The 17,365-nt window shown below is 42.2% G+C and overlaps 1 protein-coding gene across 2 annotated transcripts in view; it reads left to right on the top strand.

The window, feature by feature from the left end:
* Positions 1 to 3,194: 3,194 nt before the first annotated feature.
* The window catches only part of LOC143186186 (farnesol dehydrogenase), a 64,831-nt gene continuing 50,660 nt past the window's right edge, over positions 3,195 to 17,365 (top strand). The window contains exons 1-6 of one of the 2 annotated variants that reach the window (XM_076389706.1): positions 3,195 to 3,334; positions 3,639 to 3,981; positions 4,610 to 4,736; positions 5,704 to 5,857; positions 5,948 to 6,091; positions 6,155 to 6,295. In XM_076389706.1, coding sequence (XP_076245821.1) covers positions 3,678 to 3,981; positions 4,610 to 4,736; positions 5,704 to 5,857; positions 5,948 to 6,091; positions 6,155 to 6,193 — 768 coding nt within the window. In that variant the 5' untranslated portion in view covers positions 3,195 to 3,334; positions 3,639 to 3,677 and the 3' untranslated portion in view covers positions 6,194 to 6,295. Of the gene's footprint in view, positions 3,335 to 3,638; positions 3,982 to 4,609; positions 4,737 to 5,703; positions 5,858 to 5,947; positions 6,092 to 6,154; positions 6,296 to 17,365 lie in introns of those variants that run through there. The other variant, XM_076389698.1, reaches the window with a different exon arrangement.

Below are 17,365 nucleotides of genomic sequence, written 5' to 3'. Positions count from 1 at the left end.
AAATACATGCAAATAAATGTACACGTGCGATAAATAAGGTCCGCCTCGTTGAAATTTACTTAACCCCACCCATTGCACTACAGAATGAATATCTAACGAAGGATAAGAACGCTTGTTGAACATGTCCCGCGGGGAGAGAGCTACAAACTGTTTATGAGGAAACATAGAATAATGATCAAGGTTTATGAAAACTATTGTAATATACAAAAACAGATGAAGTGAAATATCATAGATCTGTTATGAATTCACTCAGTTAGGCTTCAACCAACGTACTTCGGGTACAATAAAGAAAGAAGAAAAATACGATCTTCCACAAAAATAAGAACTCAAGCTTAATATTGCACTTTGCCTGTATCTTGTCGCAAACTCATATCAATGCTTCGATTTTCATTCACTTCATACACACACACACTTATGTTTGTCAGTAACCCACGTGCAGGCACACTGTTGCTACCTTATATACCAGCGAAATATCTAACTCTACTCAACAAGATCGAAGTTCTTGAAGATGAATCTCAGAGTCACTCGGTGGATCTTCCATACCGGTTCCTGGTTCAACTATTCGGTGGGACAAAGCTAGTCGTTTCACAGAGCAATTTTGCAGCGCGGGAACACGAGTGCCGCATTCAAAAGAACGCCACCATCTTTGTGTCGTCCCTAACGACACATATCCCGAGTGACAAAGCGAACCGCCCGCCTTTCACATCAGGCGTGTCCGCTCCGTGCAGGGGTGACTGCGTCATGGAGTAGGACAAAGATCCTTCGGATTACGTTTATCCGTTTACCCAGTGATTCCATCCTCTGGTTTTGCCGCGGCCTTTACTTGTTTGAAGCGAAGCTCGACGTGACCTGCCGCAATCCCCAATCCGTATCCCAGTCACATAGGTTTCTGCGTACCAGCTCCAGACCAATCTCTCCTCGGAGACGCTGGTCGGAATATCAGGACGTTTCGAAATCCCAGAGATTCCGCTGGATGACTCTCAGATATGTATTACGTCGTTCAAAGAACTCCCTGTTCGACGTGCACGTGCACCCGTCCATCACTTCATCTCGACCCTGCTGTAATAAACTCGTCTTCTCGAAGACAGGTCTTCAGGGTCAGGGAAGATAGTGTACCTTGTCTTGGGACGTGATATAGAGCCCTGCTTTTGGCTATTTAAGGGGAGAGAATTTTTATCTGAAGAAGCACATCAATAGAAAGCTTATGTTTTCTAAGTCAAATGGTTCATGTGCATTTCACAATTATTGGAAAATTATTTGAAAAATTCAACTGAGCAGAACCATAGTACTGTATATTATATATCTCTGCCGGTGATATATGAAGAAATGAAGGTCTATAATCCTGCCATACGTTCCGTTACATACGGCAAAAAATGGTCATACAAATCTTACAAACGTCTCCTAAGTAGGTTTAAGCAGGGTAGTCTATTGAAGGATTTGTTAGAGACCTTTACAAAATTAACAATGATAGCTTGGCTTTAGTAAGAGCAGCATTGTTAAATCCACAAAGTCAACTCTTACTGATTGTATTGATTAAACTGAGGTTTATTACAGTACTTTTATAAATTCCACAAGAGGTTTCAATAACTTCAGCGTAATATTTTTTCCATGTGTGAGGTATCACTGTAGCTGCTCGGTATAAGTATAAAAAGAATACTAGCTAAATTTGTGAGCTCTTAAGAAAATATGGCCCATAGAATATCTAATTGGGAGAGAAATTTGGACAGTTCGAAGAAAGTTTTATTAAAAACAGCTATAGTCAAATATCCTTAAAAATCCTGCGTGTCGCGATAGCTGATTGATCGTATCGTTTGCAAGAGTGTATCAAAATGAAAGATGATCAGGGTGGAGGGTTGTTTTATTATTTCACATATTAACATGTAAATGTTCTGACGAATCAAAGATTATAATGTTTTTAAATTTGTTGTCTATCACCCAATACTTTTGTAACAAAATGTATGACAAGAATAGATGCAACGTATGGAGGTCATCACCGAGGAGTTTGAAATCCTCATCTTTAATTAAGTGTCCATACAATGGATAGGAGGCACCGAGCATTCAAGTACATACTAACGTACAAATTGATACCCAAGATACCATCATATGACAAGACTACTGCTCGTGTTACCTCCACTCTGAAACACTTTAACGGATCTAGGATCCTAAAAGAATCGCTACTGTTTCTACTCTTCGCTGCTTCTACGACGCTGTAGTTCTCCCATCCGTTACAAGTAACGATTCAGCCATCGAACATCGTCGGGCCCTGTCGCGCAAGTGGATTCATCCTTCTCTGCACAGGCGATGCTGCCTCGGAGGATCCGTTACTGCAATCTCGAATCTTGGGACTCGAAACAGAAGAGCCGCTTCCTTTCACGGATAAACGATACTCGGCTCTCCAGACGCAATAACAACGTCGTGTATCGATCTCTGGGGCGCACTAGCAGCTGGTGCCTGGGTCCGTTGGTCCCGAGACCTGGGAGCATTATTCTCGTTCACGCGGCACAACGAGGAAATCAACACGAAAACCAGTGGAAGCTTTATCCGTTTTCTGGTGCTGAGCACCAGATGCTCCTGCAGCACGGCCATCTCTCAACCTTACCGTGATTATACGAGTCCCCTTCCGTTACTTACTGCCCATGGCTCCTCCTGTATTTTTCATAGACGCTGCAAGTCGGCCGATCTGGCGCGCGCGCGCGCGTGTGCCTTCGACGGATTTGATGCTGGAGCGCTGGAGCGTCCAGAGCATCTTTACGACTGGCGGGATGGAGGATCTCGTTAAAGAGCCTTTAGATTCCTGTTATCTTTTTGAGTAGACGTTGAGCGATTTATTGCTAGAGACAGGGCACACTTTGAAGCAAGGAGTTGGATATTTCATTTTTATGAGACTGTTTAATGTTTGTTTTGTTTTATAATATGAAATTTTTATTGATAACCTAATTGCAAAAGGTACATGTAGTTGATAAGAAATGGCTTTTAGAAAATGTGATTGTTCATTTTAATTAATGCAAATAATTCTTTTATCGTTGTGACCTTGTGTTTGCCTCTTTCAGTTGATAATATTAGTTGAACTTTGGACGCTGCGCACCGCCTCGACTTCAACGGCAGAATCAAGTGACGCAACAAGCGATTATATAACTCAGCTTGCGATATATACATTCTCGTCAATTGAGTTGATGCAGAACTTGCTATCAGAGTTAATGTAACGTGTTCCACGCGAGTTAGAGCACCATCTGCCTTAGTGAAACAGAAAACTAGGGAAGAAATACCGTCGACAAAATCTCGGTCATAATTGCGCGCGTGTATTGAATCGCTGATAGAGGCAGCCACTGTCCTGGTAAGTCCTAAATTAATGGCGGCAGCTCCCAATACGATTACACGCGGAGCTTAGCAAGCTTTCGGTAATAAATAATGCTATTTAGCATGAGGGAAGGGAGGGAGGCAAATTTTCTGACAGCGAGAGTCCAGTGTTTGCCAGGTCTCGCATGCTTTCGAAAGTCGTACAATCTTCGTATTAGCGTCCCGTGTGCTAAGCCACGAAAATAGATACGTTTCGAAGCTTAAAGCGATTCGAACGCGCGCGAGTCCAGCAGTTTTTGCACGGCAACAAAATAATCCGCCAACGTCGCGCGTTTCCCCAGAATCTAAACGGAGCTCGGCGAACGTAAAAACAGAGAGTTATGGAACGGTGGGTCGGTAAAACCGCGGTCGTTACTGGCGCAGCATCCGGCATCGGGGAAGCAATTACAGTTGCCCTCTTGAAAAAAGGAGTGAACGTGCTGGCAGTAGACGTACGAGCCGAGAAATTATCGCTCGCCTCCCGTAAGTGGGTGGAACTCGGCCAGGGCAAATTTTACATCAGGCACTGCGACGTGAGCAACGAACAGGATGTGGAGTCCACGTTTGCGTACGCTCGGGACGAACTGAATGGCGTTGATATCATGGTAAACAACGCTGGAGTCATCGACTTCACTCGTGTCATTGGTAAGACTAGAGGCTTTATGTTATTCAAACTGATAGTTTATCCAAATAATGTTTGTTTCAATAAGACCTGTCTGATCATACGAGAAGCATGTCGCACTTGCTACGCTAGCAATCGAGTTAGATGTGCCCACTTCTTGAAAGCGGAAGTCTCATAGTGTGGTAATTGTAGAGATCGGCGATCAGTTACGCTATGTCGGTATCCCCTCGTGCTTTTTCTCGCATGCAGCGAAGTCTGGCTCGCGAAAATCGAGATCGTACAGAACTTGTAAGATATCTTTGACCAAGTGTTTCTCACCGCGACGAGATTTATGAAAGACTGCTTCCAGTCATTTCACACACTAATTTCCTTAAGACAATTTCCTGTAGTTCCAAAAATAAAATAGTCGTTTCGAGGATGTAACGAATGGAGAAGCCACGGTTAATAAAAATGTTATTTAAGCATCCCGTTTTCTAGACGTGTTTGCGTTAGAAGCGGTACCTTATAACGCGGATTACGCTAGGAGGAAAGGGATGCTGTCACTTTTATGTACCGAGCGCATAGCCGACGCGCGAGCCAGTATTACCCTCGGCCACATCGTTGCTCAGGTCGTTGGCGTATTTTAAAGAATTCCATAAATTACGGTTACAGAAAGCGACAGGAAGGCGTTTGAAAGGCTGTTAAATATTAATGTCCTCGGAACCGCCGTGTGCATCAACCAGGCGGTACGCTCGATGCGCCAGCGAAACGTCGAAGGGCATATTTTCAATATCAACAGGTATTGCGCGCGACGCGCGGTTCTCCGTTCGTCGTTTCAGTTTGTTCGTTTCAAGTGAACTTTTTTTATGCTCCACTTTAATGAACTCTTAGTTCTACTTCCAACTAGGACAACTACTTGTCAAACTTCTCGCGTGGTCCAATATTCAACGCAAATTCAACGTACTTAACAAGTTAACACTTTTTGATACAGTCAATTTGAAACAAGAAATATACAGGGTGTTCCAGGAGTAACAGTATAAGCGGAACTGAGGCGATTCTACATGAAAAAATAAGTCGAAAATGTGATCTGATTAGGATCAGAAAATATGTACAAATAGTGATGTCAGTTGTTTTGACCATAAGTTCCTATTATAGTTGTTCTTTGTGATTCAGAACTCTGTAATCTAAATGGTTTTGCACGAAACATCTTATCGCCTTTGTCCTGTGTGATTCAGGACTAAGGTTAGTTATCCAACAGAAGAAAGGGGAATGCTTCTAAAACTGTACTTCCGTACACTTTATCTGATCATAATTCCAACTAAATTTTCTCAAAAGCGAAGCACCATGTCAAACAATTTTATTCTATATTTTCCACTTATTTTATCGTGTAGGATTGCTAGTTTTCCACCTGTACCACCAGTTGAGGAGCACTCCGTATAAAATAGAAAAAAAATTTCCCAGATGGGTTACAGTACTGCCTCGATACATGTTTCCAATTCTCCAACTATACCATTCAGTTCAAATTTTCAAATCGCGCCGAATTACTTGACCTAAAAGAATAGTTCCACACCAATGTTATCTATCATATCCTCGAGCTTGTATCGAGAGAGCACTGTATTAATGCTACAACTGCCACAATGCTACGTTACTTTAGCAGGCAAGCGATCGCGTTAAGGTTGAAATATATGTACATCCACTTTGAAAATCATTTGAAATGGAACACCCCCTGCTGAATCCTTGAAATAGTATTCTATTTCGTGTAACAGCGTGCTGGGACACGAAGTTCCGAGTACATTCTTCTCGGATATTGATGGCTGTAACGGCTGGAACCTGTACCCGGCCAGCAAACACGGGACTGTTGCATTAACGCACACGGTACGCCGGGAATTAGCGGCCATTAAAGCACCGATTCGAATCACTGTAAGTCCACGCAACGCGTCGTGCATAACCGCTGTGAAATTCCCTGTGATAACCAATACCTAAATCCTGCGTTACTCCTCTCATTTTCAGAGTATCTCTCCTGGTATTGTTGAAACGAACATAACGAAACATTCACCAGAAATAACAGAAGTATTGACGAAAATACCAAGACTCAAGCCAGAGGACATCGCAGACGCGGTGATATACGCGCTGGGCACACGACCGGAAGTACAAGTAAGAACAATTTTTTTATTTAAACGTCATTGCGATATGATGGTGTATCCGTTCAAATTTTAGATTACGGAGCTCACTATCCAACACACCTGGGAAATGTGACATTCTCATGGCATTTATTTCTAGTTCCGCGCCGTCTGTGTTTTTTGACAATGTACATATGTCGAAAATTTAAATAGATGCAAAAAAGAAATGTATTATTAATTATAAGGATAATCGGAAAATTTATTTTGGACTGTAGTATTAAATCATATTAACAGCTTGGAGAATATGAACCGATTCTCATGAGCAATTTTCTACTAGTTTAGTTACGAGTTATCGATTGTAGACTGTAAATTGGCCATGCCCGACCGCGATGTAATTACAGAGGTAACGCTCCTTAGGATTCGATTCGATTGATGCTATTATTGGACCGCGTGACTAAACTCGGTATTAATTATAGATACGCGTGCAACAGTTAGCAACTATAAGTCCTGCCCGCCCTCAGCGGTGCCTCTAATTAACCTCAATCGCTGATAGCGGGAGAACGTATCTCTGTAGTAACCAGATCGCTATTAAATATTCCACGCATTTCTTGCCTCGATTAATACGCACTGCAATATACAGTATTCGATAATACACGAGGAATATTATCGGTTTGCTATTTAGCTAGAAGACTAAAATTTAATGAACCTCGATATTTGTTCCAAATTGAAATTGGTAATGTTTCGAACTTCGCGGATTGTGACAAGTACACTAATCAATCAACGTTTAATAGGCCTTACTGTGCAAACGTGTAGCTTTCCAGAGTATGGGACTACAAGTGGGCAAGTGAAAGTATGCGGGAAAGCAAAAGTATGATTGACAAAGATGACATAGCTCGGTGTCTCGAGGGCGCAGCTGCCTTCATAGATCCAGCATTTAGGAATTTATATTAAAATATGTAAATTTATCGGCACAGGCATATTTGAAAACAGATAAATTATGCTGGTCATGCATCGCGTTCCCGCGATAAAATATATCGATGCAGGGACAGGGGGGAGGACGCCAGTGGAACCAGAGTTCCTCGCATAACGTCACGTTCTGTCGCCCAGTAGAAATACGATTTATGACGATCATTGTGTAACGATCGTAAATTATCTTGTTATTTACGCACGCTCCACACGAGTTCAGCGCTGATTTTGTCCTGTTTCGCTTTTTTCCTCTTTCTGTTTGCCCGTCTGCAATGTCCTCCATTTTTGGACACGGGCTTCGGTCTCGCAAATTAGCTTATTCCTCTTGCTCGACTGTGTAGATCATTGTGCATTATTTTGAATGGGTTAATGGTGCATTGTGGTCAAAGAACTGAGGCTGCAATTATGAAAGAGGGTTAATTTTACCATTTCTGTTTTGTGTTTCAACTTCCATATCCTTCTTTACTTCTGAAACCCAAACTCCAGAAATTTGAAGATGCACCCTTTTATATGCAGATCCGACACAGCCATGTCGGTTTCAAATTCAAGAACAAACATGAATATTTAATTTCTCCCAAGGCAGAGATAGTTGTCTGAAGCAGTCCGTCGACAGACAGTCAGGAAAGGGGAAAAAACGACGACTGAGTTACGAGAGAGTTACTTTTCGTGCAATAAACCGGAAGTTCATGGCGCTCTTAGTTCACAAACACCGAATAACGCGATGCTTTTACGAAAGTAACTTCGTGATGTGCGCGAGATTCGTGTCATCCGATTTACGGAGAGTTTTACATGAACCGAGGAGTTCTGCATTTTTTATAAATATTAAAAGCCCTGGGCGCTCAGTGTTTCCTATTTTTTTCCGGTAATCCTATCCTGAAAGTGTCTGGAATACTTTTGCGAGAAGTCAGATGAATGTTTTAAAGTTGCCAAGAGTCTACCTCTTGACCATTCGTAATGCTGATACCTTGAACGCTCCTATTTTCTGTTTATGATATTCTACGCACGTAGTCGAAGCCAGTATTTATCTTTACAGTCGGCACTTCGTGTTCGAGCACTTATGTTAATTTAATTTTTCCGCGTAATTCTTAAAGGCCTTCAGATACCTTTAAAATCAGGCAACTTCTAGATAATCTTTAAAAAAATGGCGTATAATATCTCTGAAGATATCTTTCTTTAGATCAGTTTCAACAAAAAATCGACCATCCCTATAAATCAGAATAAAAATGTTGTTGATAGAGATTAATTGAAATAATATTGTACTACCTACATAATTTCTCAAAAATCTGTGCACAATTATTTGTGTTAGATCACCAAAAATACGACATTAATGACAGCTCGAACGAGGGAGCTGGTAAATTGAAATAAATAGCGCATTCGTTTGAATTCATCAGAGTATTTTGTAGTTCCCCGTTATGAAACCAGACACGCCATCACAGATTCCACAAATTCCTCCATTTGCAAAAGCCGCTAGCTGTCCGGGGACAAACATCCCGATTTAAGTTCCTTAAACGCGTTCGTAACTGTTTCTGACAGCCAACCGCCTTGCTCTTTCCCTATGCTAATTGTTGTTTGACCGCGTTTCATCCGCCCTCGCATTTAAATAAGTCTCGAAGTGGATTCCAAGCAAGCTCGCCTGAACTCTCGCGCAATTGCCAAACGCGAATTTGGCTTTCGCTGAAATACTTGGTGCTACTCATGTTAGGATGTTTACAGAGAACTATATGCATCTTGGCTGCTGAATAATTTAGAAAATAATTCGCGTGGAAGAGTTTTTGAGAAAACTACATGTGCGTTGGATCCTTTCCTTTAAAATTTAATTTTCGCAAAATTTGCTACCAAATAGCAGCACTGAAATTGTACTCTGCAAGGTTCATTGATTATCCGATTAAGGTCAACGCTGTAGTTGCATAAGAGATCCGGTGGATTTTGTTTAAGGATTGCATTAACCACCTACTACAACGATCAAGGTTTCATATATTCTGCGATAAAGGTTTATTTACATTTACACCGTTAAATTGGCTGCCATTATTCGCTATTTAAGAGCCATGGTGGTGTTCCCTGGTCGCGTTCATCCCCAATTTCTGCCGCATCCTCCTTTGAAAATGGCGCCCGCGCAAAGTGCAGCGCCGTAACAAATTGGATTAGCGTTACGTTGCTGCCAGGGAGCCCTTCTGTACCTCTTCCACCGCCGTTCCATCGTCTCCGTGAACTACATCGACAGTGCAGCCCGTTGCATTCGTGGTTTTGCTGCGGCTCACCGATCTCGTTGCAGCTGCACTTCTAAAGATTTGGTGTTATTGAGAAGAGATTTATGGTTACACGTAGAGTTTTCTACTTCTCTGAACTTTCTATCCACATTGTGATAAATATTTACTTTACTTAGTACTCGAATATACAGTGACAGCCGTTTTAATTCATTTTTGTCCACTTTAATATCCGCCAGTGTTCTCACTAATTTTTGAAAACAGTGTCTCAGAGTGAGCTTCGTGCATCATATTTAAGTAAAGTAAATGAAATCCTCAAATAGTTGTTTTGATATCCAAGTATCTGGTTCTTACAATCTGGCGAGTCCAATTTAATTTCTCACTCACATTCGTTTTTCATCCTTCTCTCAGTCGAATTTTCTACTCACCTGTTCAGATAAATGTTCAGCTGTATTGTCCCGGACTGCGAATGTTAAACTGACATCGATATAAATAAAAAAGCTACACAATCTGCACAATGCTCATATTTGAGGAATAGACACGGTCTACTGCGATGGTTAACTGATCGATGTGCTAAGCTCAGAAGTAACCACAATCGTTTCGACCAGCTTTGATGAAGTCCAAGGAATTACTCAGTTCCGAAACTGATAGGGAAGACTTGGAACGGAAGGAAACCGAGGATGGAGTCTGTAGGATAGAACGGAGGCGAGTGTAAAGGTCAGGAAAGGGGTTCAGAGGAGGTCGACCGAAGCCGCAACGATAGGTTCGTTAGTGGAACACCGTTGGTACAAACATGCACGCTTTAACTAGCGTCGTACGTGCGGCAATACGGTGTCAGATTTGAAGTGGCTCACAGTGCTAGTTCGTACGTGGACGTGACGCGAACGAACGAAACGTGCACTGCACTTTTCCTCAAGGAGACCTGGTCGATTTAAGCTCGACGTTGCTTTCAGCGACCTACTGAGTTACATGAAATGAAGTTGTTGCCTTGTGGACTGCAATTTCGCGGAGCGGGATTGCTTGTTTCAAAGCCACAGTATTTAGAATTCCGAGGACAACTCTATGCTAAATGAAACATTTTATTGAGAATCTTCTTTATTTTCGTGAAAAATAATATAAGATAAGAGTCGTAAACAGTAGTGTAAGTAGTATGGTTTATTAATTTTAGCCTTTTTGACTTTGAAATGGGCTTGGTTCACAAAACGCAAGTCGAATCGTCTTCATTCTTCAATTCATCTTCTCTGTACTAGAGCTCCTATTTTTTCATTTTATTTGTACATCCTTGTTTCCTTTTCAAATTTTTTTTCTTTCTATCGGCTTCCCTCAGCTAATTCAGCAGCTTACTCTAGCTTACTCTTACTCTTACTCCTACACTTGCATTAACTCTTACTTCAACGTGATCTCTGCTCTACCTGTCTCTTCCTATGCCTCTGCCCAATGTTTAAGCGTACCCCTTTTTATTTGCATTAGGTTGCATCTATTTTTTGTCCTCTACGGCTGAACAGTATCCATTATTTGCGTTTATTTTCTCGTATCTTGTCTCGTTTTAATTTTTAACGATCTCGTTTAGATACCCATTTTTGTCACATATTTCAACCTCATATCACACCTGATATATCAGGTCATTTCATAAGTAATATCGTTTGTTATCCCAGATTTTGACCCAAGAAAGTATAAATTTGTTTAAGAAGGGGTTAAAGAATTACCTAAAAGATGGAAAATTCCTATAAGAAGTAATACTATGAATACCAGTAAGTAAATATGACTGTAAAGATTAATTCTTTTACAAAGAAAATAATCATTAATGACATTATTTATACGATGACTTTACAGTAACAGCAAATATAAATTTTTATTCATCCACTACTCTTTTAGTACCCCTTTAAAATGCATCTTAATAGAAAGACGCGTTGCATACCAAACTCGTGATCTTTAATTTCCATCCGGCAGGGATGCCGGTCGGAGACACAAAACAGTTACCTGTTCCACTGGTTTCGGTGGAAGACAAACTCGGAAATTGCTTACCAGATAACGCCGCTCTCGCGACGGGAAATTTCGTGTCTCTGGCGAAATGAATGGAATACGTCGCGAATAAGTTGCCCGCGGCTCGGTACCTGTTCTGAACTCAAGAATACCGCGCTCTTTCTTCCCCTCCTTTCTAATCCCGTCTTCACGACGCCCCGAAGGCGAAAGCTGCCCGCCTTTATGCGACACGCGATGCATACGGCTTAATGCAACGCGCGCCTGCACTTTCAGCTGCCCAGACCGTGTATTCCGCTCGGCGACTGGCTCAGATGGTACAGTTTAAAGAGACCATGCTATCTCGCCGGTCCTGGAACCGTGCCCGTCGAACCCTCTGACGTTCTCCCTTTCCTGATGCCTCTTGCCCTTTTCCTGACGCTTAATCCACAGTCGCGAAACTGCGAAGCGGCGAACTTGCGAAACAGTTTCCTGGGCCGAGCGGTTGTTTGAATTTAATCGCGCTGGGAGCCTCTAAGCGAGGCGCATGAATTCGAGGGCACTTTCGACGCCGCTCGACGGGGGAAGGATCGCTGTTTCACGCTTTGCTACTACAAAGGGAGAAGAACGTTGGAAAGGAACTGCGGCTCTTGAATGAATCCTCTTTGCTACGAAAGATCGAGAAAATATCGACCAGTTAGACTGCGTGACGTTGCATCTGAAAGCAATTTTCAGGATGCAACAAATATGCACTAAATATGACGACAAATAACACTGCGTTGACCACGGATACATGTAATTATTTGAAGATAATTGAAAATGTTGAAAATGTTAATTGAAATCAAAGAAGTCCTTCGTATAGAAATGTTATTGAAGGAAATCATGTTCACAACACAGTGTTAATAAAACATTATTAAAAAATTATGAAATTATGAATTATGAAAAACATTTCATTTCTGTCATCAGACGTCGCGTCGTCGTGACATTTATGTCGAATCCCGATAGTACAACAGCGCACATAGTGGAAAAAATACTTCACCTTTAGAAGCGATCCAGCTCCACGCGATTGGCTGTCGATTTTAACATCAGTTTCATCTGAATTTTTTCGAGCAAAGTTGAGTGAACAAGGGTATATAAAACAATGAAAAAATATTCCTGGATTAATATAGAAATAGCGAACGGACCGTAAAACTTCGGATAAAGCTAATTTGATCCCCGATTCGAATGTTTTTCCCTCAGCGGCATATCATGGAACGGTAAATACGCACATGTTTCCCCGGATACTGTATTATTGCTGTTCTCCCCCCCTATTGTTTACGCGCCTCTCATGGAATCGCGGGGACACGGGTTTTTCGGGGGGTGTGCGCGCGTGTGGAAATGAAAAATGATTGCGAACAGGCGATCACCCGTTTACGAAGTCCGCGGGGGATTCGATGTGTTTTATGCGTACTGCTGATCTCCCGGGCCGCGATACGATTAAACGCGCTTAACCGCGAAAAATGTTCTATAAATACCATCGATAAATTCGAGGTACGAGCCGGGGCGTCGCGTCGGTGTGTACGGCGGCGTCGAAAATTTCTTCGATATTCTTGGCGAGTTATCTCGCCCCGCACGTTCGTTGGGGGGTGCGACCGTGGCTCAGAGGGGCGAGGCGAATCTAACGCTCCGCGGTGAAAGATAAGCGTTATTTATCTTGCATTTGCAAGGAAAAACTTCCACGGACGGTTATCCTTCTTTTTGACGAACGGACGGGAAGGAGTAGACGTGGAAATCCCTTCTCAGGTGCGAGCCGTGACTGTTATTAAAAAGAAACGTTTATCTACCATTTATCAGCTGTCGCGGTAGCATTTGCCTTCCCTCGAACCAATTCTTGATCCTGCTCCAAGAAATTCATCTTAATGACCCCGTTTTCGTGCTGGCTTCCGACGAATCTTGATTCGGGAAGCGTAATAAGGACTATCGATTCGTTCTCCTTTCCTTCACTTCTTTCCTTTTCTCATCACTTTTAGAATATTGTGTTACCACGTTCGGTACTTCGTTCTCTTTCACACACTTCAAGATTTTTCTGTTGTGCTTTATTTATTGCAGCTCACTGTCCTTACAGAAGCACAGTTTCTGGAAGTTCGACGGAGAACTAATAATTTTCCAATAGAAAAGGTATAAAACAAGTATCTTACCGAAGACAAGGAACAAAGTTCCAAGTGATGTCCCCAGCGTGATCGACGCGACAATTGCAACCCCTAATACACCGTCACGCGTCAAAGTGTTCGCCGCGTTAAAGGTTTAGTGGAATTCTTAGACGACAGCTATTCGCGAGGATTACTCTTCCATGATTCATGAGAGTCGAACGTGAGAAATGCTCGTCGTTCTTATCTCACGTGCCCCGCGCGGAGCTTCGCTTTTTCTTTTCAACTTCCCCGACTCTCTGCCACCCTGCACCCGCCTTCTCGCGTTACCCTCAATTTACAACGGGATCGCGATTCTCGCCGCCCAGCACGGTTCTGGCATTAGTCCATGCTCTGAGCCAGCCCACCAATATAGAGGCGGCACGATTCAAGGGTTATTATTTATTTTCGTCGCGTTTAGAGACAGCTTCAAGCGTCTGCACTCTCTCCGTGGTTTCAGGACCTTTCTGTAATCGCATTATCGGACGAGGTCTTGCGAACTGGTACTCGTCGATCCTTGAAATACGTCCTTTTAAAGTAGGACGAAAATCAAGAATAACGAAATCGCGTTAAAAACTTCGTTCGAGAGTTATAAATTCTTAAGGAAATGTCTAAAATATGCGTGACGCAACTCCAGACAACCGCATTGTAGCAAAGATAAAATAATCTATTTAATGTCACATGTAGGTAAAGTAATGAATGCTTACAGTTATAAGTGGAAATTGTAAGTGGTTTTACTTTCAAAGCTTAAGTGCTGATAATATTGACATTATAATTATTTTCTTATAATTTATGTTAGTTCAAAAAAATAGTAAAAACAACACTGAAATATCTAGAGCTAAAAAGATACGTTTACATCATACATCGATACACAACATGTTTACACCATTATGAATAATTATTTACAAAATTATTCATTGCTATTCATAATCAAAGTAGGTGCATTCAGTGGCGTTCGGTGGCGTTTTATACAATATCCATTATTTTGAATTATCTTCTTCCCACATATGACGTTACATTTTCTCTGTTATCTTTATCTTTAAACTCTCTATCTGAATCGACTCGTTGATTCCTAAACACGGGCCGCATCTATAAGTACGTACGTATGGTCTGATGCCGACGCACACTAGCCAGATCAGACACTACGAAGTCAGTAGAATAAGCTCCAAGCCAGGCATGGCAGCGCCAGTAGAACAAGTCCCAAATTAGATCCAGGGGACTCAGTAGAATAGATCCCAAGTCAGACACATTTCACATGAATTTCAGGAATTTCTTCAACAGTTAATAACTCTGACAAGCAGCTCCAAACACATTTTCGTCTTATTTTAGCATATAGAATCGTCCCTTAAAATCTACTATATATTATTTTATTATTACATTATGTATCAAGTATATTGTTTGCTCCATTGTCCCCAAAAAATCAGGTTCGAATTAAAATCCGCGCCTATACAATCGATTACTGATTCAGAGATCACAGGCACAGTCGTGGTTGCGCGTTGGTACGCGTGTCGTTGCCTTCGCGGCTGGTATTTACAAGCAACATAAATAGATGGAAATTGCTAACCGTTGTAATACTGGGAAAAGCTACGCTGCACACTCCCCTCTGGTTCGCTGCCGCGGCGACGCTTTAATTATACTTCGTCGAGCACCGCGCAGAGGCAGCGCTTGCTCTCGTGTGCCAGCACTGCCGTCGATGCGTATCGAGTGTTGAATCGACGGGAAATACTAGATACATTGCCCGCGGGAAAGTATTACTTGAAAATACATGTAACCAGCTAACATCGGGACACGAGCGCGCCGCCCCCGCGAAATTGAAAAGATATTACGTGCCGCGCACGCGTTTTACAGCGAGCTTCAAATTGAAACGTCGTGTTTTAGTATCGCCGCTCTGCAGCAATAATAAATATTCCGTATGAGCGGCGCGAACGCTTGTGCCCATGCTACACGACTTTTTTTTTTTTAAATCCATGAATGTTTAATCGGCTTACCGATTGCCAAGCCTCTCTGTGAATTGTGCATGGTTAGGGATGTTGGAGTAATTTTACGTTTCAATATTTTGTAGGTGTGATGTTACGAATATTCGACGAGTATTGTATTTTGGGTATTATTTAGTTCGATTAGAGTGGCAGGGTGTTGAATGTGATATACACGGTACATGGAGTATGCAAGGAAGCTTGTGTGTCACCCGACACGAAAAATACTCTACGTACAATGTACAGCATAATCGTAACAGAAATACAAGTCGTAGCTTTATGTCGATTGAAAACGCGTTTTTAACGATTCCATGATTGCGGTAACTACGACTGATACCGTAGGAAACGCCCTGTTAAAGAGTGGCCCAGATGCAACCGTGCAACGGCAGATTCCAGCGTGAATCGTCGTCATAAAACCCTAACCCTAATCGTTCGACTTTCATTGCTTGGCTGCGATTACTAGTAAAAATATCGTTTCGTTGGTCGTCGGATCGAACGACTCGCATTCCCGCAAATATGACCTCGTTATTGCAGCGAATGCTTGAACGGAGTTACTTGGTAGTTGGCGGTTCAGGATCGGCCTCTTGAATAACAACGAAATAAAGTAGTTAACGACATCATTCGACAGGCTCCATCGGGTGAACTTAACACAGTCACTCCCGTCTGTCGGAATCATTATTACGAGAAATGTCTGTCGTGTAACGACACCAGTCGTGACTTAAATGACATTGTGCAGTCATATCAGCCCTAGGTGCAGCATGCATACGCCAGTGGCCGCGTTATTGTCGTCATTACGGCCATTATCGTAGGTTCACCCTCCATCACTTCCTTCGTTCTCGCGTGTTCGCTTGCCGTCGCGGAGACGACGAAAAACGTATTATATCGGGCGCTTGTATTGGTTGATCGTGAGTTCTAACTACATTGGGAGACTTCCACGAACTGACAGAAGGAACTTGCTTTTCTTGTTAAGTAAACGGATCATGTGAATTTAAGCAATAATAATGCATCTCCAAGCAAGAGAGACTTACAAGGGGTAGGAAGAAATTGTAAAGAGACATGTTACATGTCTGCGATTTACGGTTCAGAAGAGAATTTTACGTGGGTGTTATTGGCGATAATACTACTCGTAAGCTAAGAAGTAAAATAAGATTGCATATGACGAAATCGATTCTTTTTATTTTCGAAATTCTATTCGCTTCTTTTTGTTGTTTAATGGTAAAGAGCAGGTCCAAAAATTCAATCCCACTGGGTTCAGGTTACTGTGTGTGTATTTATTAATGCTTGTTGTTTCACCGTGCCTATTAAAACTGGATGCGTCGTAACCCCTCTCAAAGGGTGCATTAAGAAGTGGTCGACGACGTGCACAAAGGAAATGTTTCTCCAAGAAACCACTGCAGGTCCCTCGATTCACGTGTTCCAACGGCGTCCGATGTTAATCACTTCAGGAGCATGTTTCCCTTTCACGCGACACCTTGAAACATACCATACACGTGGAGGGAAGAGTAGCCGTCTTTATTTCGTCAATCTTCTTTGCTATTTACTGCGACTTTGTCATTTGTCGCATGCAAATCAAGCCTCGAAGGAGCGACGCGACCGTCGGGAAAGAAAAGGTTCGAGCGTTCCCGAGGGTCGAATGGGCCAGACGTCCTGAAAAGAGACGCTCCTCCTTTCTCGATCTCCGTCGCGCAGTCTTTTGTGAGCTACATAATTGTGTTCGGGGGGACACCGACCCCAACGATTCAGGGAAAATTGCAGTGTAACGACTGTGATCACGTACAGAGCTCGAGAAATGATTTTTAATGAGAAAAGTCGACAGGGAAAGCTCTTTTCAACGTAGCTTGTCTCAGGGAGATCTTCTCTAAGTTTCTCTTACCTCGAATCCATATTGCAGGCGAAGAAGTTTCGTGAATATTGTCCTCAGACAATTTTAGCAAACGAAAAATTAATAAGTTTCGTATTACTACAAAGGGATAATATGTTAGTTTCTGTGACAAGTATCAGCCTTTTGGAGTGGCTGCCAATAGAATATTATTGTGGAAGA

This window comes from Calliopsis andreniformis, chromosome 2 (genome assembly GCF_051401765.1).
Source record: "Calliopsis andreniformis isolate RMS-2024a chromosome 2, iyCalAndr_principal, whole genome shotgun sequence".
Lineage (NCBI taxonomy): Eukaryota > Metazoa > Arthropoda > Insecta > Hymenoptera > Andrenidae > Calliopsis > Calliopsis andreniformis.
This window is presented reverse-complemented; position numbering and strand designations above follow the sequence as displayed.